General features: G+C 41.2%; 1 protein-coding gene across 17 annotated transcripts; it reads right to left on the bottom strand.

Annotated features, from left to right (window-relative positions):
- Window positions 1-468: 468 nt before the first annotated feature.
- On the bottom strand, window positions 469-23,662 carry ZNF45 (zinc finger protein 45). 17 transcript variants are annotated; one of them, XM_074023809.1, is made up of 10 exons: window positions 23,633-23,662; window positions 22,825-23,092; window positions 21,027-21,105; window positions 19,664-19,785; window positions 14,367-14,525; window positions 14,203-14,275; window positions 12,215-12,261; window positions 9,623-9,749; window positions 8,922-9,014; window positions 469-4,365 (listed from the first exon to the last, which is right to left on the bottom strand). In XM_074023809.1, exons 7-10 carry the CDS (start codon window positions 12,227-12,229, stop codon window positions 2,549-2,551), a joined length of 2,052 nt encoding a protein of 683 aa, XP_073879910.1. In that variant the 5' UTR covers window positions 12,230-12,261; window positions 14,203-14,275; window positions 14,367-14,525; window positions 19,664-19,785; window positions 21,027-21,105; window positions 22,825-23,092; window positions 23,633-23,662; the 3' UTR covers window positions 469-2,548. The 17 variants fall into 17 exon arrangements, with proteins under 17 accessions (XP_073879910.1, XP_073879909.1, XP_065390620.1 ...); XM_074023808.1 differs by having other exon boundaries at window positions 19,664-19,782; window positions 21,023-21,105; XM_065534548.1 differs by having other exon boundaries at window positions 21,023-21,105.
- Window positions 23,663-27,112: the final 3,450 nt, after the last annotated feature.

Genomic DNA, 27,112 nt, shown 5'->3' on the forward strand with positions numbered 1-27,112 from the left:
AAATGTCAATTGTCCCCAAACTCATCTATAATATTCATTGTAATCTCAATAAAAATCCCGGCAAATTATTTTTACAGATGACAAAGCTGATTCTGGAAATTATGGTAAAGCAAACAAATTTGATAGCCAAAATAAAATAATGAGTTGGAAGACTCACACTATCTGGTTTGAAGACATTATATACAGATACAAAAGTCAAGATGTGCAATATTTGGCAAAATGATAGACACATAAATCAATGAAACTGCACTGAGGCCAGAAAAAGACCCATACACGTATGGTTAGTGGATTCATAAAGGTGCCATGGCAATACTGAAAGAATAGTTAATTGGATTCTCATATGCAAATAGTGGACCTCCGTTATATAAAGGTTCACATCTTACATAAATACTAACTCAAATATATCATAGACCTAAATATAAAACCTGAAAACATAAAAGTTGTGATAAAAAAAGTGGGAGAAAAATCTTTGTGACCTTGGATTAGGCTGAGTTCTTTTATTTGAAACCAAAAGCACAATCTACCAAAGACAAAAAAGGAACTTCATTAAAAAAAAAATTTCTAGTGTGAAAAATACTGTTAATGGAATAAAAACACAAGTCACATAATGGTATACAATATTTGCAAAACACATAACTGACAAAGATATCTATCCAGAACATATAAAGAACTCTCAAAAATCAGTAACAAACAACTCAGGTTTTAAAAAAATGGACAAAAGATTTGAACATATTTCACAAAAGAAAATAGGCATATGGGTAGCAAACAAGCAGTAAAGATGCTCAATGGCCATTAAGGAAATGTAAATTAAACCAAAATGAAATCCCAGTATAAAACCTTTGAAATCCTAATAACAAAATAAAAACAAAACAAAACCCTGACATACCAATTGTTGGTGAAGTTAAGGTACTGGGACTTTCATACACTGGTAGTAGGAATGTAAAATGGTACAGTTATTTTAGAAAAGTCTGTCAGTTTTTCATAAATATACTGTTACCATACAACCCAGCAATTCTACTCCTAGATATTTACTAAGACAAAAGAAAATGTGGATACACAAAACTGTTTGCAAATGTTGACAGCAGCTCTCTTCATAATCACTACAAACTGAAAACCCAAATATCCCACCAGTGATAAATGTATAAACAAACTGGCACATCCATATGACTACTATTCAGCAATAAAAAGAAATGACTTCTGTACTGATACATGCAACAAGACAGATGAGTCTCAGAAGCATTAAGTGAAAGGTGCCAGACTCCAAAGGAAACATACTCTAGGATTCCATTTATATGACATTCTGGTAATGATATAAACTATACAGATGGAAAATAAGTCAGTGGTTGACAAGGGCTGGTGATGGGGAGAGGGACTGACTAAACAGAACAAGCAAGTTTCAGGGCAGGGGGTGCTAGAACTGTTGAATGTCTTGATTGTGATGGTGGTGTTCATATGACAGTACTTGCCAAAATGCATGATGATACACTAGTCAGTTTCACTGTATATAAATTATTCCCTAATAATGTAAAAAAAGTCACTGTATATAAATTATTCCCTCATCTGTAAAAAAATAAGATTAGCTTGTATGATTTTCATGGATGCCTTTTATGAAAAATTTTTTCATCATGAGTGGATGCTGAATTTTGTCAAATGTTTTCTCTGAATCTACTGAGATCATCATACATTTGATCATAAGAATCTAGATATGAGTACATACTAAATCCATAGGAAGCTCAGGAACAGACCTAAGTAATTTATGGTATAGAAATCATAATACTTGGCACTGGAGGTGGGATTGACTGGAAATGGGCACAAGAAAACTTTTTGGTTTAATAGACATTGTATACATGGATCTTGGTGATTATTACATTTGTCAAAATTCAGGAAGCCATAAACTTGAGACTTGTGCATGTTACTGCATGCAGATTACACCTCAATAAAGTACTGTTAACATACAAAATTTCTAGTTGCTAGCCAGAAACTGATCTCTGGACCCACTAACAAGCTGCAACCTTCAGTTTGATAAACACTCATCCACGAGACCTGCAAAAATGGGAAAATCAGGCCATATGACTAACTTATATATCTTCCAAGCATTAAAGAATTCTTCTTCTGAGTATAATTTTAGAGAAACTTTTAGAGATAAATGTCAAATATTACTGAATTTCAAGTATGACAGTAATTTCAAATATTACTGAAAAATTACAATGTGTTAGGCACTGAAAAGGCAGAGTAGATTTGGCAGTCAACAAAGTCCCTACCCTCTTGGACCTTATATTCTAGTGGAATAGCGTTCAGCATTCCCATCTTAGTACTTCTGGTTTACTCCAGATCAGACTCATCCTTCCTGATCCTCTTGTCTGCATGTATCAGCTAATGGTCAGTGTTCTGAATGCAGTCCATATGTCTCCACTCTTGTGAGGTTTCTCTGCTGTGTGGTCTCCCAATCACTCGGCCAAACTACTGACTTTATAAAACAAATGTTTTGTCTATGATAGCTCTGATAATTAAAATATTTCAGCACCCATCTGAGATAGTAAAACATATTTTATCGAGTTTTCCTGTGTGAATCCTCTGATGAAGGAAAGTCCTTGTCACCCTCATCATCAGCATGGACTCGCTGATGAATGATAAGACTTGAGCTCCAACTGAAGCCCTTCCCACACTCCTCACATTTGTATGGTTTTTCTCCAGTGTGAACTCTTTGATGGGCTTGAAGGTATGAGCTCCAGCTGAAGACTTTCCCACATTCCTCACATTTGTATGGTCTCTCTCCTGTGTGGACCCTCTGGTGGGCCTGAAGGTAGGATCTTTGCCTGAAGCGCTTACCACACACATCACATCGGTATGGTTTTTCTCCTGTGTGGACTCCACGATGTGCCAGAAAATTTGAGGCCCGACAGAAGCCCTTCCCACACTCCTCACATTGATAAGGTTTCTCTCCAGTGTGGCACCTCTGATGGGCTTGAAGCTGTGAACCTACACTGAAGCCTTTCCCACACTCTGCACACTGATATGGTTTCTCTCCAGTGTGGACTCTCTGATGCACCTGAAGGCTGGAGAACTGACTGAAGGCCTTACCACACTTCTCGCATTTATAGGGTTTCTCTCCTGTGTGGATTCTACAGTGTACATTAAGATCTGAGCTCCGACTGAAGCCCTTCCCACATGTACCACATTTGTAGGGTTTCTCTCCAGTGTGGCCTCTTTGATGGGCCAGAAGATTTGAGGCCTGGCTGAAGCCTTTGCCACACTCCTCACATTTATAGGGTTTTTCCCCTGTATGGACTCTAAAATGAATGTTAAAATCTGAGCTACGACTGAAGCCCTTACCACATGCATCACACTGATATGGTTTCTCTCCAGTATGGCCTCTTTGATGGTCCAAAAGATTTGAGGCCCGGCAGAAGCCTTTCCCACACTCCTCACATTTGTATGGTTTCTCTCCAGTGTGGCTTATCTGATGGGCCTGAAGGTGTGAACCCACACTGAAACCTTTCCCACACTCCTCACATTTATAGGGTTTCTCTCCTGTGTGGATTCTACAATGAATGTTAAGGTGTGAGCTGTAACTAAAGCTCTTGCCACAAGCATTGCATTTGTATGGTTTCTCGCCAGTGTGGATTCGCTGATGAGCCTGTAGTCGTGAACGCCAACTGAAGCTCTTCCCACACTCTTCACACTTATATGGTTTCTTTCCAGTGTGAACTTTCAGATGAACCTGAAGATACGATCTCTGACTGAAGCCTACCCCACACTCCTCACATTTATAGGGTTTCTCTCCCGTGTGAACTATCAGACGAGCTTGACAATGTGAGCTTTTCCCAATGTTCCTCCCACACTCTTCATATTTGTATGGATTCTCTCCAGTGGGAACTCTCTGATGATGGTGAAGATGTGACCTCTGACTAAAACTCCTATAAGCTGCATCATCTGTGTATGATTTTGCTCTACTGTGGACTCTCTGATGGGCTTGAAGACTTGAAAACCGACGGAAGGCATTATCACATTTTTCACATTTGTAGGGCTTCTCTCCTGCATTAGCCCTTTGGTTAATTTGAAGATGAGGGCTCCAGCTGAAACTTTTCACACAATGTTCTCCTTTGTAGGGTTTTTCATCAGTGTGGACTCTGTGGTGAACTTGAAGATGGGAACTTTGATTACTGAATCCCTCGTCTTTATAGTGCAAATCATCTCGTTTTTCCAACTGACAGCCTGTTCTTTGAATGTTTACCACAGAATCTTGATACTTGGTTAACTCTCTTGTAATCTGTTGCCAGATCTGGGAGCAGAAAAATTCTTCATGAGACGGGTACCTTAATCCTACTTCTTGAAGAGTCTCCATCTCTTTTAGATTCTTGCCTCCTAAAAGGATAAAGAAAATTTGGAGATGGAGCATGTGAATAATGTTTTGTTCCAAGATGTCAAGTTTATAAACTCAGGCCCACAGCCTAAGGCTTCATTGAACCAGGAGAAGGTTCCATTTCTCATTATCATCATGTACATGTACCAAGACACCAAGAGGGAGTCATCAGGTTCTCATTCACTACACATTAATGAGACCTGCTTAGAATCACACTAAATTTCTGTGTGAGCTACCAGGTAAAAATGTGGTGGTTGCAGAACAGGAAACATGTTTCCTAAGAAATCTTTACCAAGAAACTGCACCTTACTAAAAGCCTAATTTTTTGCTATAGCAGATGTCTAATGAATAGCTTCCACAAAATTTGCCTACTGCATAGACATCTGAACAAAGTGGCCCTGTTCAAAATGTCTAGCAAAACTCCTACCATAAATTATCAAAAACCTTTGCCTGGGATTATTTCATTGGAAGTTTATTCCAAGATTGGGAGATTTTGAGGCACTGTGCTAGTTAGAAAGACATACATTTTTCAGAAAATACCTTATCACCTAAGTTAGGGTCCCCAACCCCTGGGCCGTGCACCAATACCAGTCCGTGGCCTGTTAGGAAATGGGCCACACAGCAGAAGGTGAGCAGGAGGCAAATGGCCATTACTGCCTGAGCTCCACCTCCCATCACATCAGTGGCGGCATTAGATTCTTATGGGACCGTGAATCCTATTGTGAACTGTGTGCGTGAGGGATCTAGGTTGCGTGCTCCTTTTGGGAATCCAACTGAGGTCTGATGATCTGAGGTAGAACAGTTTCATTTCAAAACCATCCCCCCGCCCCCAGTCTGTGCAAAAACCATCTTCCAACAAACCAGTCCTTGATGCCAAGATTGGGGATTGCTGACCTACATACCTAAAGTTCAAGTGTAAACAGATAGTGGTCCTTTACCTCTTGCTAGGAAATATCCTCCATAAGAACACCTGGGAGAAGAGGTTTATGGTAATAACATACATTATTCTAAAACCTAATAGCAATTAAAGTTTCCATAACCACCAGGGGAGTTTCACCATGTTGGTCAGGCTGGTTTTGAACTCCTGATGTTGTGATCCACCCGCCTCAGCCTCCCAAAGTGCTGGGATTACAAGTGTGAGCTACCGTGCCTGGCCCTTTTTGTTTTTTGTTTTTTGTTTTTTTTTTTTTTTTTTGAGACGGAGTCTCGCTGTGTCTCCCAGGCTGGAGTGCAGTGGCGCGATATCGGCTCACTGCAAGCTCCACCTCCCGGGTTCACGCCATTCTCCCGCCTCAGCCTCCGAGTAGCTGGGACTACAGGCGCCCGCCACCACGCCCAGCTAGTTTTTTGTATTTTTAGTAGAGACGGGGTTTCATCATGTTAGCCAGGATGGTCTCGATCTCCTGACCTCGTGATCCACCCGCCTCGGCCTCCCAAAGTGCTGGGATTACAGGCTTAAGCCACCGCGCCCGGCCCCTTTTTGTTTTTTTGAGACAGGGTCTCACTCTGTCACCCAGGCTGGAGTGCAGTGGCGTGAACCTGGCTCGCTGCAGCCTCAACCTCCTGGCTCAAGTGATTCTCCTGCCTTATCCCCCCAAGCTGCTGGGACTACAGAGGCACACCACCACACCTGGCTAATTTTTGTATTTTTTGTAGAGCTGGGGTTTCACCATCTTGCCTAGGCTGGTCTCAAGCCCCTGAGCTCAAGCTATCCACCTGCCTCCGTCTTTCACAGTGTTAGGATTACAGTTGTGAGTCCCCATGCCCGGCCCAGTGAGGCCTCTTTCCCACTCAATATCAAATAGTAAATTCTCCCCATCTACCTCACTCCCCTGGCAAGTTCCATTCACGTGTTTTGTTTTGACAAAGCACGTATTACCCTCTGACAAACTAAATATGTCCCTTATTATTTTTTATGTCTCTGTTGAACGGATGTTGCCATCCATGAGCACAAGCATTTTATATCATTCACCACTTTATCATCACCCAAGAGCTCCGCCTGACACACAGTGTTCAATAGATGTATTGAATAAAAGAATTCCCACTTGTCTTCTCTAGGAGACTTTGAGCCAAATTACAAAAGTGAAAGAACTTTTTCAAGTAAACTATGCCTAATGGGAAAGGGACTGGAAAGAGCGATTCTTCTGGGAAGTTTTAAGGTTTTACTGGATGCAGGGCTAAGCTAAGTGGATAGTGCTGATGAGAAAATCATGCTGATCACAGAATCATGGTAACAATTACCTAGGAAAAAAAAAAATCGCAAGGCAGAAAAGTGGCCAGGGTATCTAGGGATTGATTGCTTCTAAAATTTTTGTTCTCTCATTGTTTTTGAAATTTTTCCTTTTTCAAGTAGGAGTCAATATTTAGAGACTCGGGAATAATGTTGTCTCTGAAAGCAGACTATGAAAATGGATGGATGTAAATACATTTTTCTATATGGATCACGCCATTGTTTTTCAAACTGAAGGCTAGGACTATTAGTGAGTTTGAAATAAATTCAGTAACTTGTGACAAGCATTAACAGAATAGAAAAATATTAGATGTGTTTTGTAAGCAGTAATGTATTTCTCTGCATAAATTATTGTTTAAGGCCACACACACACACATCTACCCATATGTGAATGTTTATATTATTTATGATATAAAATGTATTTCTTATTGTAACTCATACTCAAAAGTTTGACACCTCCTAGCCTAAATGATTAAGAAAGGTATTAATTTCTTAATCAAATAAATTGTTCAAATAGAAAGTTATATTGTAATAATGGAAACTTGGAAAACAGATAAATGTGTTTCCTTTAAGTTGAAGCCTACTTAGTTTGTCATGTCTGTATATATTTTGCAAGTTTTGACTTTTATGTTTATTTATTTTTTTTGAGATGGAATTTCACTCTTGTTGCCCAGGCTACAGTGAAATGGCGCGCTCTAGGCTCACTGCAACCTCCACCTCCCAGGTTCAAGTGATTCTCCTACCTCAGCCCCCCAAGTAGTTGGGATTACAGGCGCCCGCCACCATGCCCAACTGAGTTTTGTATTTTTAGTAGAGACGGGGTTTCACCATGTTGGCCAGGCTGGTCTGGAACTCCTGGTCTCAGGTGATCCACCCACCTCAGCCTCCCAAAGTGCTGGGATTACAGGCATGAGCCACTATGCCTAGCCGCAAGTTTTCACTTTTAAATGTGACTTTTTTTTTGTCTTCCTGAGAATGTGTCAATTTGAGTAGGGCAATTTCCCTATTTTGCCCAGGTTATAATGTTTCTAATTGAAAATGATATGTTAGCCCCTTATTACAATGAAGAGAAAACTAAAATCTACCTTCTTTAGAATATGTTTATTTAATGGCTATCTTCTATAACATTTATTTGCTTAGTGGCTAATTTTGTAGATAATAAAGGCATTGCTATACATACCATATTTGAATAGGGATGTCTAAAATGAGAAGTAACATTCTTTTCTGTAACTCTCTTTGGAAGAGGGGGATGGTTGCCACAAAGAACACTTTTAAAGGGAAAGACTTAAAAGCTATTCTCTAAACATTATTTTTTCCTTGTGTAAAGTGATTTTCTTTTATAGAGACTTGCCTCAAAAGTGGCTATGAGAATCTTTATTCTACAAAGTAGTTCTTCACCAAGTGAGCAAGATTCACTATTAATGGCTACAGGAAAGCCACAAGGGGGAAATGATACTCAATTTGATTACAACTAAAGCTAAGCTTTCATTAGATGTGGGTGCTATGGTCTCAATGTGTGTGCCCTTGCCATTTGTATGCTGAAATCCTAACTCCTAAGGCATTAGGAAGGTGATTATGTCATAAGGGCAGATCTTTCATGAATAGGATTAGTGCCCTTATAAAAGAGGCCTGAGAGAGATTTCTTGCCCCTTCCATTTAAGGACGTAGCAAGAAGGTGCTGTCATTGGATCAGGAAGTGGGCCCTCAGCAGACATCGAATCTGCTGATGCCTTGAACTTGGACTTCCCAGCCCCCAGAAATGTCAGAAATAAATTTCTGTTGTTTATAAATTCCCCAGTCCATACTATTTTGTTTTAGCATCCTGAACAAACTAAGTGGGTTAATGAATACAGATCTTCATATATCCAAAAGCACCCAATAAATTAGAATTAGATTAGATATTTATCAGGGGGAAAAAACTGTTCTAGACTATGCCTTCATCACATATTTTTGTTTACCAACCTTGGAATATCTCCAAGACTAATAGAAAGGCCGGGCGCGGTGGCTCAAGCCTGTAATCCCAGCACTTTGGGAGGCCGAGACGGGCGGATCACGAGGTCAGGAGATCGAGACCATCCTGGCTAACACCGTGAAACCCCGTCTCTACTAAAAATACAAAAAACTAGCCGGGCGAGGTGGCGGGCGCCTGTAGTCCCAGCTACTCCGGAGGCTGAGGCCGGAGAATGGCCTAAACCTGGGAGGCGGAGCTTGCAGTGAGCTGAGATCCGGCCACTGCACTCCAGCCCGGGCTACAGAGCAAGACTCCGTCTCAAAAAAAAAAAAAAAAAAGGAAAAGAAAAAAGTCCAGCAGCCCCAGCCCCTCCTCACCTGAGGAGTTATCTCTCTGGGTTGCCATCTTCATCATCCACAGCTTTTCTTCTCTCTCTAACTGGGGCAGACCATCTGGTGTGGACTGATGCCCTGTGAAAAGGCAAGGACATAGGTTTATAATTAATACATTAGAGGCCAAAATTACTAAAAATTCTTGTCCTCATTTCATCATCTTCAGGACATCAAAATTAGTGTTTTCCACACTTCTAATCATGACCCATTGGAGGAAGTATATTTCATGCAAAGACCCAAGATATGCAGATATAAGTATAAATTACTAGAAAAAAAATATGTTTTCATCATACCCTCTCCATTGTCTCTCACATTCTTCTTGGCAACAAGACATAGTCTTTGCTGCAATGTGCAGTTATTGCCAAGTGCTCTGACATTTTCTACCCCATTTTATTTCATTAAAAAAACCAATGGTACAATTCATCAAATGTATATCATGAGCCATTAATTGGAGATGACCACAATTTGAGAAAGTATAAAAGTGTATAGTTGTCATGCTGTCAAGTTATAGTTCATTAACAAAATACACACTTTTGCCAGGGGGAAAGACTAAAAATTCCATATCTGTCTTATGATGGATGATTAGAAAACTGAAAACCAGTTCAAGAGCTCCAAAGCCCTGTATACCCAAGGACAGAGAGACACCAGAGGGAGACAATGTTCAGTCAGAGAATGCCTGTCCTCACCCACTGAGACCACATTCCTGAAGTTCTCCAGCATCACATCTCGGTACAACTTCCTCTGGGCAAGGTTCAGCAGTCGCAGCTCCTCCTCAGAGAAGACCACAGCCACGTCCTTGAATGTCACTGGCTCCTACAACATCAAACACACTCCACCTAAATCTTGCAATATAGGTCCACTGGAAGACAGATAGCACTGAGAAATGTGAAAAAGATGTGTAGGGAAAGGTGCCAGATTCTTAAGAGACCATACTCAACTTTACTATCATATAGTTAAACATTCCATATAAAGTGTATTATATTTTAGAGATTTTTCCTTTTTATAATAAATGCTGTAAAGAACAACTTTTTACATAGATATTACCCACCTATTTTCTTAGGTAAGTTCCAAGAAGTGAAAAATCACAATGTCAGAGAATATGCAACTTCCAAATTATGATGTACGACAGATCTTCTTTTCAATTTTTCCCTATCTTATCCTATCCCCAAGAGAAAGTAAATATCATTGATTCTCCATACCATATATAACATTGAATATAACTGACTTTTTCAAAATCCTAGGCAATCTGTTCAGTAAGAAACAACTTGGTTTTTTGGTGTGTACTTAATTAGTAAGATCATATTTTCATATATTTACTGGACATCTTTATTTTTCTTTGGTATCTCGCCTGTTACTGTCCTTTTATTGATATTCCATTTAGAGTTTTATCTTACAACTCTGTAAAATTTCTAGTGATGATTTTAAGTCTGTTTTTTTTAGCATATACGTTGTTGTTCACCTACATTTTGCTGGTGTCGTATAGCTTTGTGTAGAGGAGGGTTTCTCAAACTCAGCACTATTGCTATTTCTGGCGGAATAGCTGTCTGCTGTGTGGGGGTGTCTAGGGCACTGTAGGGTGTTTTGCAGCATCCTTAGCTTCTACCTACTAGATGCTGGTAGCACCCCTGACCTGTGGTACCAAAAATGTTTCCAGATATTGCCGGGGAGTGGGGGGCGGGGTGGTAAAATCACCCATGATACAGAATCACTAGCATATCGTATAGTTTGTTTGTTTGTTTGTTTGTTTGAGACAGAGCCTTGTCTGTTCCCCAGGCTGGAGTGCAGTGGTATGATCTTAGCTCACTGCAATCTCTGCCTCCTGGGTTCAAGTGATTCTCGTGCCTCAGCCTCCCAAGAAGCTAGGATTACAGGCATGCACCACCATGCCAGGATAATTTTTGTATTTTTAGTACAGATAGGGTTTTGCCATGTTCGGCCAGGTTGGTCTCGAACTCCTGACCTCAAGTGATCCACCTGCCTCAGCCTCACAAATTGCTGGAATTACAGGTATAAGCCATGGCGCCCAGCCAGCATATCATATTGTTTTAATCATATGAACGCTGTTCATCCCTGGAGCCCTGCACATTCAGGTGCCCTAAATGAATGACAGTGATCATAGAGAAGAAGAGGCCACTGGAGAGAATCAAGTAGAGGTGGTATTATCTGAGGCATCTTCCACTAACCAGGACAAGCTAGGCACCCACACAAAAAGGGCCAGGTCCTCTGAGTGAAGAATTCTTTTCCTTTGCCTCTCTCTCTTCAATTAAGTAAAAATCCTGGAGTCTTTTGAAATCAGTTGGATCTCTGGTATCCTAAGTGAAACTAAGCAACTTTCCACAATTCTACAATCTTGTTTCTTTGTAATTAAAATGCGCATGAGACCAAGTACTGCCTCATAAAGTTGGTGTGAGGAATAAATACAGTAAGAAAAGTATCTGGTAAGTCCTCTTGTACTACTGGACTTCTAAAATTAAGTACATTATTACTTGAATAAAATAAGTTAACATAAGAGTAAAACAATACAGATCAGTAAATAAACATACATAGGGTACAACTCAGGCCTGGGTAAGAAAAATCTAGCTTTCTTACATGGAAATACCTAATAATGTTTTCTCTGATCAGAGATATCATGTTGCACGATGTCATATTTGAATCATTGATATACGAAATACCCAAAGTACCACATATCAAAAGTACTTTTTCAATATAGTGTTTCTATAACATTAAAAGTAAATAATAGCAAAACTCCTTCAAATTGCTTTTTGGAAAAAAACGGTTATTTGTGGGAAAACTGTAGTAACCGTTTTCAGTAAAAATTCTAAACTACCTAAATGTTGATGAATGAGGAGAAAAGTTATTTCACACACACACCACAGAGTAGCATCAATTCAAGGGACTATAAAAATATGCGGCAAATAATATTAATTAGAAAAGGTGTAACTTGAACATTTTATCTATACAATGCTTACAAATACACAGAATACATCTGAGGAAAAGAACATGGAAAATCAAAACAGTTGTTTTGTAAGGGAAATAGTAGGAAAATGAGAGATTTTTATTCTGTTACTGACTTTTCTATGCTTATTTATCAAATCATAAAGTCATAAAGTGAAGCAAGAAAAATTAACACAAAAGTAAAAAGCAGCAAGCATCTGGCACACAAGAGGTTCTTAAATGTCTACTGTTCTCCTTCATCTTCCTAACAAAAAGAATAAGGTGTGTGTAATCTTTCAGAAATGAGATGACAATTTTTATGGAGAAAGGGAGGTCCAACTCACCTTAGACTTCGTCATTTTGTCCTCCTCCTTCTGGAGAAGTGCCAAGTCTTAAGAGGGAAGGAGAAAACAAGGGGGAAGGAGAAAAAAGCCATGAGAGTTTGGCCAAGGATGTCACTAACCCACATAGCTGTTTTTTAAACATGAAATAGCAACAGTGTTCCTTCCTCAGGCTGGCTTGATGAACAGAGACTAGGCTGGATTCCAGATACTACTTGTCCCTCTGACTGTAAGACTCTGGCAAGCGAGTGACCTGCCTGACCACACACAGTGTGCCCCTAACATAGTATCTCCTTGTGGCTCTCAGGGTATGACTGATTCTAGGGGGAGTAGAAATTGAGAGTAAAATGCTCAGATTAAGAGTAACCTCTGGGGCCAAGTGCCTAGATTTATGGCATTGTTATTTGCTATGAAATCCTGGACAAATTATTAATATCTCTGTGCCTCAGTTCTTTCACGCCATAAAATGAAGAGATTAACAATGAGAGAATTAACCTCATAGGATTGTTTACGAATTAAATGAGGGGAAAAGCTCAAAGAACATTTTCAGAGTACCTTACTTCTTAGCTGCAGAAAAGCATATAACATTCAGTAACATAAAACCTGTCCTCATTAATGGTTTCTACCAATATATATATATATTTTTTGGAGACAGGGTCTTGCTCTGCTGCGCAGGTTGGAGTGCAGCGGCACAATCATGAACTCATACCTGGGCTCAAGCGATCCTCCCACCTCAGCCTCCCAAGTAGCTGGGACCACAGGTGTGCACCACCATGTCCAGCTAATTTTTTGACTTTTTGTAGAGACGAGGTCTTGCTATGTTGCCCGAGCCGGTCTCGAACTCCTGAGCTCAAGTGATCCTCCTGCCTCAGCCTCCCAAAGTGCTGGGATTACAGGCCTGAGCCACCACACTCAGCCAATGAATTTTTTAGTAGAGGTTTGTGCTTTAACCTTGCCTTTAACCTCTGAAATACCTGTTATTCTCTCTTGGTTTCCCACACTTAATTTGAGGCTTTTGCAATAATACTTAAGATTACAGAGGTCCTTCCTATCCATAGTTTTGCTTTCTGTGGTTTCAGTTACCTGAAGTCAACTATGGTCCAAAAATAGGTGAGTAGAGTGCAGTAAGATATTTTGAGAGACAGAGAGACCATGTTGATAGAACTTTTGTTACAGTATTTTATCATTATTCTATTTTGAGTTATTGTTAGTCTCTTACTGTGCCTAATTTATAAATTAAGCTTTATCCTAAGTATGTAGGTAAAGGAAAAACATAGTATATTGAGGCTTCGGTAATATCCGAGGTTTAAGTCATTCACTGGGGCTCTTGGAAGGTATTTGCTGTGGATAAGGGGGGACTACTGTACATAGATGACTGCTTTTTTGATAGTAAAATATGTAGCATAAAATTTACCATTTTAACCATTTAAGTGGTTACGTTCGGTAAGTACATTTACATTGTTGTGCAACCATCACCACCATCCATCATCAGAATTTTTTCTGTACCCATTAAGTAATAATTCCCCATTCCCCCTCCCAGCCCCTGATAACCACGTTCTCTCTATGAATTTGACTATATGGACTGGTTTCTAAAAGGTATAAGACCCTGAAAAATTTGGCTGTGCATGGTGGCTTATGCCTGTAATCCTAGCACTCTGTGTCCAAGGTGGGAGAATTGCTTGAGGCCAAGAGTTCAAGACCAACCTGGCCAACAGAGCGAGACTCTATCTCTAAAGAGAAAGACAAAATCTAAAAAAAAAAGACCTTGCAAAATTTACTTTAACAGTACGGCCTTAAAAAGATTATCACAGAGACAGAGGAAATTGAATAAAAAATCGTGACTCTGCAAGATTTATGCAGCTATAAATTAGATAATCAATGTCACTGAAATTAACAAGCTACAGTAAGTACAGTAATAACAACAAAAATGGTGATGTTTAACATATGAAGAAGCTGGTCCATGATGTTTCATTAAGGTACTTCACACATACCTGTGAAGAACCTACTGTTGCATCAGTTGTGTGATCTTGGTCCAACCACCCAAACCTCTGTGCCTATGCTCAGCTAAAAGAAAGGAAATGAAAACAGGATGTTAATCATAGGATTACTGTGAGGAATCAATGAGTGAATTTATGCAATGCCCTTGGCATAATACCTGGCATTTTAGGGAGTTCTCAACAAATATGATGATGGCAATTGTATCCATTTAACAGGCGAGGAAGCTGAGGCTCGGTGAGGTCAAGAGGCAGGAACAGTACCTGAATCTGGCTTTCATACAAGAGCCACTATTCCAAATCTTGTCTCTCTGTTGCTTCTAAAGACAAAAATAAGCAGATAGGAATCTAAGGTTTCATGGAAGGAGAAATGAGGGCTCCAGAGTTAGGGGTAAAAGGCAGAGAAATGGAGATTGGACTCTGAAGCCAAGGGAGCTGCTTAAGGGAGTAGAGAACAGAGTTGTGAACAGTCTAGACTCCAGAACCAGCCCACCAGTACTGGAATATGGGCATCTCCAACTTGCTAGTACTTTGTGCTCTAATGTCTAATCTATAAATTGGATATAATAATAATAACTACCTCATAGGAAGATCAGTGAAAGTGACTAAGTATACATAAAACACGTGGAACAGTTTCTGGCAGCTTAAACAATCAATAGAAGTTATGCATAAACCCATGCAGCTGCTTTACATGAAACAGTCAAGGAGCCCCTCCCTTGCTGCTGTGGACCAACGTCTGTGTCCCCTCAAAATTCTTATGTTGAAGCCCTAATGTGATGTTATTGGGAGGTGGGGCCTTTAGGAGGTAATTAGGTCATGAGGGTGAAGCCTCCATAATGGGATTGCTGTCCTTGTAAGAAAAGCAAGTAACCTAGCTCCTTCTCTCTTCCCCGCAGGAAGATACAAGACAATAGCTTCTGCAAACCACTAAGAGTGGCCTCATTAGACACTGGATTTGCCAGTGACTTGATCATGGACTTCCCCATCTCCAGGACTGTGAGTTATAAAGGTTTGCTGTTTAAGCCACCCAGTCTATGGTATATTTTGTTATAGCAGCACAAACGGACTAAGACACTCAGGGAGTCTGCAGCTTCACATGGCTTGATGATGGGGAAGCATGGGCTGGATTCCAGATTCCACTTGACCCTTCAGGAGAGAGCCCCTGCACAGTGAAAAATGGAGTTCTCCTTGTAGCTCTCAGGGTATGATTCTGATTCTATGGAGGGTGGAAACAGAGTAAAATACCCAGATTAAAAGTTTAGTATTAGTTAATTACTGTTTCATTTATTAGTAAATTATTCTTAGTTCTCTCAGTTCAGATAGAAGAACCCTTACTATGGAAACGGGAAACATAAAACCTTCCAATCTTAGAAGAAATATTTATTTATTTTTCTGAAATGGAGTCTCACATTGTGGCCCAGTCTGGAGTTCAGTGGAATGATCTTGGCTCACTGCAACCTCAGCCTTCTGGTTCAAAAGATTATCCTGCCTCAGCCTCCCCAATAGCTGGGATTACAGGCACCCACCACCATTCTTGGCTAATTTTTTTTGTTTCTTTTGTTTCTTTAGTAGAGATGAGGTTTCCCCATTTTGGCTAGGTTGGTCTTGAACTCCTGACCTCAAGTGATCTACCCACCTTGGCCTCCCAAAGTGCTGGGATTATAGGTGTGAGCCACCACACCCAGCCTGAAATACTTTTAGAATTTGTAATTCACTTTGTTCTAACTCTATTATTTGCCCAGCAACCTCTTCTCAATAAGAATGTTTTGCAGGGGGCATATTTCCATTGCCTTGGGGAAAAAAGTGATAATAGCACATCAACCATCTGTCTTGTGATGAATGCTTATTCAGCTTTATATCCCAAGTACCTAAAACAGTTCCTGTACAAAGTAATTGCCCAGCAGAAATGACTGAAAGAATGAATGAACCCACCATCAGACATGGAGATGCACATAGGAAGACTAGACTAGTTGGTCTAAGGTCTCTCTGAGTTGTATAATTCTGAGACTGACTCCAGTTGGGAGGATTTGGAGAGCAGAGATTTTATTTCCAAGTTTTTCCTCTAGGTCTTTCGCAATATTTGCTGTCCTTGGGCAAGATCAAAGTCATTTTTGGAAGGAAAAGCATCTCTGGATTTTGTTAAATACATCTTAGGACAGTACTCTCTGCTCTTCAAAGTCAATGCAGCATGAGTCACTGTTACGGAACCTACAGAATATGTCCCTTAAAATACTGAGAACGAACACTGTTTTACTGCCTGCATAATTAGCACTAGGCAGGTGAATTTATTACTACTTCATTAAATAGATGAGTTTATTAACTCAATGAAGACTTGTGGGAACCTTACTAAAAGAGATGCAATTCTCCAGCCTCAAGATGCTCACAGTCTAGTGATGAGGAAACTGGCAATTCCACTACACATGGCTAAATGCCAGAGTAGTGCACAGCATCCTCTGGCAGCATGAGGAATGGGCTCCTAAGCCCACACTGGAATGCAGGGGGTTCTACGCAAACGTGGCTTAATCTGAGCCCTGGAGGATGACTGAGCTGTATTAGCCAGAGAATCAAAATCACTATAAAACTCCCAGAGAACAAATGTCATGATGTGAAGACAAATAATAGGCAGAAAGAGATGGGACAGGAAGGCAGAATTCAAACCATGATGATGTTCAAGTCACAATATTATCTGCAAGTCAGCAGGAGAGCACTGAAGAACTTCCGGAAAGGAGTGTTAGAAACAGATTACTCTCTCAGACAGGAGGAGGCTTGATGGGGAGGAGGCTAGGGCCGGAGAGACTATTAGAAGAGCCACACTAAGAACCTCTTCCTTCTTTATTCAAATGTCACCACCTCAGAGTCTCTAGCCATCCTGTAGATAATTTCGGTCTCCTAACTGCACCCCAACACTTCCTATCCCTCATCTCTGCTTAATTCTTTTCTCTAAGCCCTTATTCCTCTCTAACATCCTTCTAGATATTTACTTACTTATATGCATTACACCTGTCTAATGGGGAGTTTCGTTTCCTGCTCCATCCCCAACACCTACTATATTGCTACAAGCATTTGGAAGGAACTCAAAGATTTGCACAATGGCTACTTTAATGATGTAGTGAATAGTTGATAGATACACCATGTGGATCAAGGCCTCATTATTTATCACCTGAACCATTCATTCCACATATAATTGTTGAAGGGTCTACTCTGTGCCAGCCAAGGGTCCTAGATGTGAAATATACAGCAGTGAACAAAGACCTTGATCTCACAAAGCTGATATTATAATGGGCCACGAGGGCATAACAAACCCCCAATATATAGTGAGAGACACTTTTAAGAACAAGAAGGCAGGGTAAAGAAATAAAAAGAGATGAAAGGAGGGGCTGTCACAGAACAAGTTTTTGTCATGAAAGATTTCTCTTATATTTGAGCAGAGACCTCAAATATAGGAAGAGAAAGCCATGTAGATATCTGATAACTGAAGGCATGTAATTCAGCCCTGAAGAACACAGAAATTTTTTTTTTTTGTTAAAAAGCCATAGGTCTGGTATTTAGCAAAGACGTGGAATCAACCTAAATGCCCGTCAACAGCAGTCTAGATAAAGGAAATGTGGTGCATATATACCATGGAATACTATGCAGCCATAAAAAAGATATCCTGACTGGGTGCAGTGGCTCACACCTGTAATCCCAGCACTTTGGGAGACTGAGGCAGGTGGATCACCTGAGGTTAGGAGTATGAGACCAGCCTGACCAACATGGAGAAACCCTGTCTCTACTGAAAAAAAAAATACAAAATTAACCAGGCAAGGTGGTGAATGCCTGTAATCCCAGCTACTCAGGAGGATGAGGCAGGAGAAATGCTTGAACCGGGGAGGTCGAGGTTGTGGTGAGCTGAGATGGCACCATTGCACTCCAGCCTGGGCAACAAGAGCAAAACTGTCTCAAAAAAAAAAAAAAAAAGAAAAAAAAAAAAGTCCTTTGCAGGAAGATGGATGGAGCTGGAGGACATTATTCTTAGTAAACTAACACAGTAACAGAAAACCAAATACCACATGTTCTCACTCATAAGTGGGAGCTAAATGATGAGAACACATGGACACATAGAGGGGAACAACAGATGCTGGGGTCTCCATCAGAGCGTGGAGGATCAGAAAAAATAACTAATGGGCACTAGTGACAAACTAATCTGTACAACAAACCCCCATGTCACAAGTTTACCTATATAACAAACCTGCACGTGTACTCCTAAACTTAAAAGTTCTGAAGGATGGGAAGTCTAAGATCAAGGCTCCAGCAGGTTGTGGGTCCAGTGAGGGCCTTTTTGCTGTGTTCTCACGTGGCAAAAGGGTAGGGGAAAAGGGGGACGGGGGAATGCTGTGTCTTCACATAGCAGAAGAACAAGGGAGGTGAACTCTCTCTCTGAAGCCTCTTTTATAAGGGCATTAACTCCTTCATGCCCTCATGACTTAATCATTTCCCAAAGGCCTCACCTCTTAATAATACCACAATGGGGATTAAGTTTCAATGTCTGGGGGACTCTTAGACAGTAGCAGGTGGGGAATCCCTCCTTTACCAATGGGGTGAATAGGTGACCAGAACACCTGAATTACTAATAAAGAACACAGAGGTTCAAGCTCACAGAAGGAGTCTAGGGCCTGGGTCTTGTGATTCTGATGTGACCACAGTTCAAGAACCACTGCCATTATTCTACATTGCCTCTTAAAGAGTTGACGGAACTGTCCACGGGCACCCGGGAAGCTGGGGGCATGGCTCTGCCTGGCACTCAGGCCTACTGATTATCAGCTCCCTGCTTCTCTCCAGTATAAGATGCCCCTCGAGCTCTCTCTAAGAGGAAAGAGCTGCAGAATGACTGGTAATGCTTCTGGAGGCAAATTCTCAGAGTGAAAGGGGAGGCTTCCCTTTCTCTTGGACCAGTGCTGTCCAAGAGAAATATAATGCTGGCAAGCTATTTGTGTAATTTAAATTTTTCTCATAGCTACATTTAAAAAGGTAAAATGAAGCAAGTGAGCTTAATTTCAACAATATATTTTCTTTAACCCAACATATCCAAAATATTATCCCCTCAACTTGTAATCAGTATAAGAATTACTGAGGGATTTTACATTCTTTTTTTCATAGTAGGTCTTTGAAATCTGTTGTGCCTTACGATTATAACATATCTCAATTCAGACTAGTCATGTTTCAGGTGCCAATAATAATATGTAGCTAATGGCTACACTATTGGATAGTGCAGGCATAGACCTTTTTATTAAGGCAATATAGACCATAGAATCATCCCACAGGGACTCGCTAAGTTCAAAAGACAGCAAATTAGACTTCGTTATAGGTTTCAGCAATCACTATCATAGAAACTATACACATTTGTTTAAATATATAACAGAATTAAAGCATCCATAGAAAAAGCAGAAAGTGGGGAAGAAAAGAATACTTAAAAATATACCTTTGAGGCCGGGTGTGTTGGCTCACGCGTGTAATCCCAGCACTTTGGGAGGCCCAGGCAGGTGGATCACGAGGTCAGGAGTTCAAGACCAGCCTGGCCAAGATGGTGAAACCCCATCTCTACTAAAAATACAAAAAAATTAGCCAGGCATGGTGGCGGACGCCTGTAATGCCAGGTACTCGGGAGGCTGAGGCAGAGAACTGGTTGAACCCTGGAGGCGGAGGTTGCAGTGAGCCGAGATTGTGCCACTGCGCTCCAGCCTGGATGACAGAGCGAGACTCTGTCTCAAAACAAAACAAAGCAAAAATATATATATATATACACACACACACACCCCTTTGCTCCTTCAATAACTTGTTGCATTTTTCAATTTATCTGTAGAAGATGAAGGCCAGCTTTAGTCTATAATACACAGAGGACTTACTACATGCGAGGCGCTACTTCAAACATTGTTACATATCTGTTCACAGAAACTTTACGAGGTAGTTATTAATATCATCCCTACTTAACGGGTAAGAAAACTGAGGCACAGAAAGTTCAAGTAACTTGCCCAAGGTTATTCAGTTACTGAGTGTTCCGACTTGCTACTGAAGTTTGATTCTGGCTCTGCCCCGCTGACTATGCCACCGGGTCATCTGTATAGTTAACTTGTCTGTGTTTGCTCTTCATCTTTAAAATCAGAATAAAATAGAACTGTCATAAAAAACAAATAAGCTAGTGCATGGAAACCACTAGAAATTCTCCAAGTCATAAGAAACACCCAACAAATGTCAGCAGTCCTTACCATAATCTCCATGTGATAAATATTAAACCTGGCCAGGCATGGTGGTTCATGCCTATAATCCCAGCATTTTGAGAGGAAGAGGCGGGCAGATCACTTGAGGTCAGGAGTTCGAGACTAACCTGACCAACATGCCAAAACCCCGTCTCTACTAAAAATACAAAAATTAGTTGGGCATGGTGGTGCACACCTGTAATCCCAGCTACTGGGGAGGCTGAGACAGGAGAATCGCTCAAACCTGGGAGGTGGAGGTTGCAGTGAGCCAAGATCACACCACTGCACTCCAGCCTCGGCGACAGAGCAAGACTTTGTCTCAAAAACAAAAAAGACTGTACCTTAACAGTGGTTTGATTTGTCTTTAAGGCAGTTTGTTTTAGATATTATCCACAATTGTACACTATTATACACAATTGTACTCAACTTTTGAATACTCTGAAAAAGTTGATGGATTCTACAGCCCATCAAACGTGAGATAATGGACAAGGACTATGGGTAATCTTTCTATTTTGTTCTCTAATTGCAAGCTGTAGCACCCAAAATCCAGATGCCTGTTGGAGAGCTACATGAATCACACTTACTCACTGAATAACTCCTCTTTGCAAACCTCTTGCTGGGTACTCTGAGAATATGATAATGTCCATGAAACAGAGGTCCCTGAAGTCTAATGGGAGAGAGATAAGAAACCAAGAGTTATATGCCAGTGGCAAGTGCAACTCCAAAAAAGCAAAGAAAATCAATCTTCTTCCTTTTCCTAAATTGCAACTCTTTCTAGCTTTCTCACATAAGTAGCATTCTCCTAGCTGCCAGGAGTCAAAAACCTTAGAGTTGCTGCTAATATCTATTATGGGCTGAATTGTGTGTGCCTCTCTCAAAATGTTAAAGTCCTAATGATCAGTATCTCAGAAAATAACTGTCTTTGGAAATAGGGTCTTTAAAGAGGTGATGAAGTTGACATACAGCAAGGGAGCTCAAGCACACAGAGGGGAGAGGCCTTATAAGATACCAAAACTGGCGACACCTTGATCTTGGACTTCTAGCCACCAGAACTGTAACAAACACATTTCTGTATAATCCAACCAATTTTTAGTATTTTCTTATGGCAGCCCTGGCAAATGAATAGAATCTCCCCTCCCTTGGCCTTCATATATAAACAATTAATGAGGCCCGGCATGGTGGCTCACACCTGGAATCCCAACACTTTGGGAGGCTGAGGTGGGTGGATCACTTGAGGTCAAGTTTGAGACCAGCCTGGCCAACATGGAGAAACCCAGTCTCTACTAAAATACAAAAATTAGCCGGGCGTGGTGGCGGGCATCTGTAATCCCAGAGGCAGGAGAATTGCTTGAACCCAGGAGGCAGCGGTTGCAGTGAGCCGAGATCACGCCATTGCACTCCAGCCTGGGCAATGGAGCAAGACTCCATCTCAAAAAAAGCAAAACACACAAAACACAATGAATGATAATTATTAGTTTTTAAGCCTTACTGACTGAACATCTGGGTTTGTTTTGAAATACTCAAGGGAAAAAAAAAGTTGGTGGGAGAGGCAATAAGATTAGCAAGGATGGAAGCAGGGGTGACTGTATGTAAGAGTTCATTATATTTGGGTATGTTTGGATATTTCCATAGTCGAAAATAAGGGAGTAACAACCCACTATGAATAGTGTGATAACAATTTCATAAAACAGACAAAAACACATTAAAAACTGCCAAACAGAAATGCATTAAAATGTTGATAATAATCTATATCCTAGTATTAAGAAAATTGGTAATATTTTATATTTCTGTATTTTCTGCATCCTGTACAGAGAACATGCATCTCTATGATTATAATATGAACTACTAATATTGCTTAAAATTAAATTAAATGAGAATTCTTTCAAAATTTTATAAAGAAGTCCAAACTCAACCTTTCTTTCAAAATCTTCTACAGTAAAATTCCAACCTCCGTCCCCAACTTGATCTCAAATGGCTCCTCTGTAGCCAGTTTCCTATGCTTATTTATATGGATTGTTTATTTTATTTCCTAATTCTAAATTGGGATTTCAAACTGTGGGACCAAGGGTATTCAGATGTAAGGAACCCAATTCTAGGACACAAATCCCACTGTTCTTACTAGCACTGTGACATAGGAAAGTAAATTAGGCTCTCTCCATTTCCTCGTCTGCAAAATTGGTGTAACAACAGTACCCACATCACCTTTGTAAGGTGAACAGAACCCACAACACAAAGCCTTTGTGAAGGTTCAGTGTGTTAGTTTTTATAAAGCCCTCAGAGTGATAGCACCCAATGTTTAGTGTGACTAATATCCATGTCACATTTTCCCCAATTACTCAATAACGGGACACTTCTGTAGCAGAAACATTTGCAATGAATGAAATACCTTCTTCCACTCGGAACAGAAGAGAAAGGTGAATGCTAGGTCCTGTCACAGTGGGGCTCTGCTGCTAGGAGCCAGGATGCTCTCTTTCCTCCTCTCCGCAGCATTCTTTCAGAAGCCAGAGCAGGGGAAGGAAAGGAGGCTGGGAGATTGCACGATCTTGTCTGAGATCCTGGAAAATCCACAGAGGATAACTCCAGATGCCACCTGTTGAGTGATGCACTCTTTCTTAAAAAACAGGTCAGAAATAGTCCAGGAACAGCCTCCTCTCCTGCAGGAATCAGAAAGGAAAGCCAGGCGCTTGCTGAAAAATGAATATTTTTAAGGTTATTACCATAGTTTTAATATTAATAGCCAACATGTTGCCACATTCCTGTACTATTCTATACACATTTTACTTGTACTATATTACTAATTGTCAAAACAGATACATAAGGTTAATATTCCGTTTTGCAGAAGAGGAAACTAAGACCAGAAACTAAGCACCAAAAGATTAAGTTCCCACCCAACGTTATACCGCTAGGAAGCGACAGAGCTGTGGGAGGTGAGGGCAGGCGGGTCGGGCCGCTGAGAGTCCAGGAGACCCTCAGACGCCGCCCCATCCAGGTCCACTCCCAATCTGGGGACTCTCGAACCGCCCCGAACGCAGCGGCTCCGGATAGAGTAAGGCAATCAGCTGCCCTGCCATTCAACTCCGCCCTCCGCTGCTCGCCGCAGCGTCTTTTCCTGCTGACCGAAGAGCGAGCCCAGCTGATCCTACGACCAAGCCATAAAAGTTAAAACAGGTCGCGGGATCCCAAGGCTCACTCACCTCCACGAGAGGAATGAAGGCCGCGCTCTCAACCTCTTGCAGCGGAAGTGCCTGGGACGGCAGAGAGCTCTGGAACTACACTTCCCAGCATCCCCGGGAGGAAGGGCAGCCGCTGCCCCGCCCCTCTAGGCGGAAGTGCTGGCTTCAACTCCCACGGCCGAATCGTATTTCCCAGAATCCCCGAGGGGAGCAGGCTTCGTGTTCTCGTCCTCAAGTAGCCGATGTACCACCGAACCCACTGAGCACTGGGTTATGGGTTCCTATTTCCCCGGTAGAGCAAATAACAAAGCCACGCTTTCCCAGAGCGGAAGTGCCCCCAAAAGTCTGGACTACACATCCCAGAATCCTCTGTAGGGCTGAGCTTCCCGCCAGCCTGCAATTTTCCTTTTGCATTAGCAGGTGGAATCTAAGTCACTGCTTGTAGAGCTCAGCTTGCGTTTTCCTTTTGCCATTGTTCCCTTTTATACGTGACAGAAGTTGCAAATATGAAAAAAAGGAAATTGCAAAGGAATGCTATGTGTGAGCTAAAAACAGAGCTAATAAAAGAGGTGGCCAGAGCCGCCCTGAGCAACAAGCCTTTTTATTATATGGGTCTGGATTCATCTGTTATTAAAAATGCTCAAAAAAGGAGACGCAATCGTCCAGCAGGACATGAAACAAAAGCAGCAAAATTTTCCACTTTTCTTGCACTTAGTTGTCTTTCATTCTCAGGATACTGAAGAAAGTATATAGTATTGAATAGGGTCTACCCTATATAAAATCTTGAAAAAAATCAGATTAAGGAATCACATCACTTCTTGCTCTCAAAATCAGGATCTGTAAAGATGTCCTATGATTTGCCAAAGTGTCTATGTATATTCACTAAGGAGAGGGAGGTGAAGTGAGGGATTAAGACATGAAATGCAAAAAATACAGAAAGCTATACTATTCACTTTTCTCCTAGGTAGAAACTAAATATTTTTCTAACTTTATTATGGAAGGGTAAAAAACAAAAAATAGAAGTTGACTACATAGGAGTAGATGTAAACATTTGAACAATGTTCCATTTGGGCTGAGACAGGGGACCAGCAGGGTGTGATTCCAAGACCAGATAAGAAACCTGCTGAAACTGGCAAGTGATAGAAAGCAACCTGTAAGTTCTCTTTGCTAGCTATCCGTATAAGACACTCCCACCAGCGCCATGACAGTTTATAAATGCTAGCTGTGGCCTGACCACTTTGGGCATATGTTCTCAGGGTCCTCTGAGGGCTATGTCCTGGGCCACGGACGCTTGTGTTTGGCTCAAAATAATCTCTTCAGATATTTTACAAAGTTTCAGTCTTTCCATTGACAGAAGCTTTACTGTTACTGAAGTCAGCCTCCCTAAAAATTTGGAGGGTGGGGTTTTTAAAAGATAGTTTGGTGGTCAGGGGGCTAGGGAATGGGTGCTGCTGATTGGTTGGGGATGCAATTGGTTGGGGATGCAATCACAGGGATGTGGACCTCTTCTGGGTGGATGCCACATGACTGGTAGAGTCAAGAATTGTGGGTCTGGGTGGGGTCATCTGGTCATCAAAAATGCAAAAGCCTGAAAAGATATAGCAAAAGGCCAGTCTTAGGTTCTGCAATAGCGATGTTATTTATAAGGATAACCGGGGAAGTTGCAAATTTGTGACCTCCAGAATAATGATTGGTAATCATTTATCCCTACATCTTAGCAGAATTCAGGCCTCTCTCATAATCCTAAACTTGTGGCCTTTTATTAGTGCACGTGTGAGCAAAGGCTGCTCCTTTCCCAAATAATGCAAATCTAAAGACAACTACTCTGAACATGTTTCTCCTATAAGTGTGTCTATATGAGATTTAAATATGTTACTTAAATTCAGATTCGAGAAAATAACCTTACTTAATCTTTGGATGTCATTGGACATTTGACAAACTCAATTTCCTCTAACATTATTACTACTAGAGATAGTGGTACTGCTAATATCTTAAAATCCACTTTATTAAGTATAGTTTATCTTAAAAGATACCCATTTTAAATAATAAAGTTCAATACATTCAATGAACGTGTACATTTGTGTAAAGCCACCACACTCAAGATATAGATATTTGCATCACACACCAAAAAGTTCTCGTTTGCCCTGCTATGATTGTTCTGTCATGTCCCCAGCCCCAAGCATTAATCTGCTTTCTGTTATGAAAAATTAGTTGTTTTCCTGCCAAAGAATCTCATGCAAATGAAATCACACAACATGTACTCTGATGTGTCAAGCTTTTTTGACACAGCATTTTTTTTTTTTTTTTTTTTTTGAGTTGGCCTCTCACTCTGTCACCCAGGCTGGAGTGCAATGGCACGATCTCGGCTCACTGCAAGCTCTGCCTCCCGGGTTCACGCCATTCTCCTGCCTCAGCTTCCCAAGTAATTGGGACTACAGGCGCCCTCTATCACATCTGGCTATTTTTTTTTTTTTTTTTTTTGTATTTTTAGTAGAGACGGGGTTTCACAGTGTTAGCTAGGATGGTCTCAATCTCCTGACCTTGTGATCTGCCCTCCTCAGCTTCCCAAAGTGCTGGGATTACAGGCGTGAGCCACTGCACCCAGCCGACACAGCATGTTTTTGAAATTCATTCGGGTTGTACTACTTGTTCTTACTGTTGAGTACTCTTCAATGATATGGATATGTCACAACTTATTAATCCATTTATTTCTTGATAAACATTTGGAATGCTTTCAATTTTTTGCTATTATGAGCAAAGCTGACGTGGTCATTTCACAACAAGGAAATTCCCCTTTCATTCCTCCAAGATTTTCTTTCTCGGCTCAAGGTTTACTCTTTCAACAATACTGTAATAATTGGACACGTTTAGTCTTCCAGGAGTTTTGCCTGTGGACTATTTTGTCTGTGGACTATTTTACCTACAGAACGTAGCAGAGGGTAATTCAGGATCTCAGGGTAGGAATTCACATTACCACTCCTGAAGTCGGGAACGTGAACTTTGCTATTCAGGGGGATGTTGGAGACGGTAGTCCAAGAGCGCGGAGGGGTCTTAAACATCTCCACCCAAGACAGCGAGACAGTGGGAGGGGCTCTCCCTTGGCTTTCCAGGAAGTTTCCACAAGTTCCCCGGCGTCCGGGGCACTTCCGCTCAGGTGGCTAGGGCAGGGGAGTTCTGGGAAGTGTAGTGCGCACACTACTTGGAGTCTTATGAACTTCCTCTCCTGGAGGGGAGGTTGCAGCCAATTTTTCCCTTATTGTGGTGTGTTGGTACAGCTTTTTCTACTCTTCCGAGGTTTTCCGGTAGGGCACAGCCATCAATTTAGGGGAAAAGAGTCAGGGGCCTTGGGAGGCGTTCCCCTTAACTGAACCTCTGAGCATTTGGGTCGAGGCAAGGTCGTCCATTCCCTGGTGTTAGGGCCTCCCGCGTGTGTTGCTTAAACTCTGTTCCTCTGACTTTTTCAATTCTCCTACCATCTACTCAGAGTGTTTTCACTTCTCC

This window comes from Macaca fascicularis, chromosome 19 (genome assembly GCF_037993035.2).
Source record: "Macaca fascicularis isolate 582-1 chromosome 19, T2T-MFA8v1.1".
In the NCBI taxonomy this organism is placed as follows: Eukaryota; Metazoa; Chordata; class Mammalia; order Primates; family Cercopithecidae; genus Macaca; species Macaca fascicularis.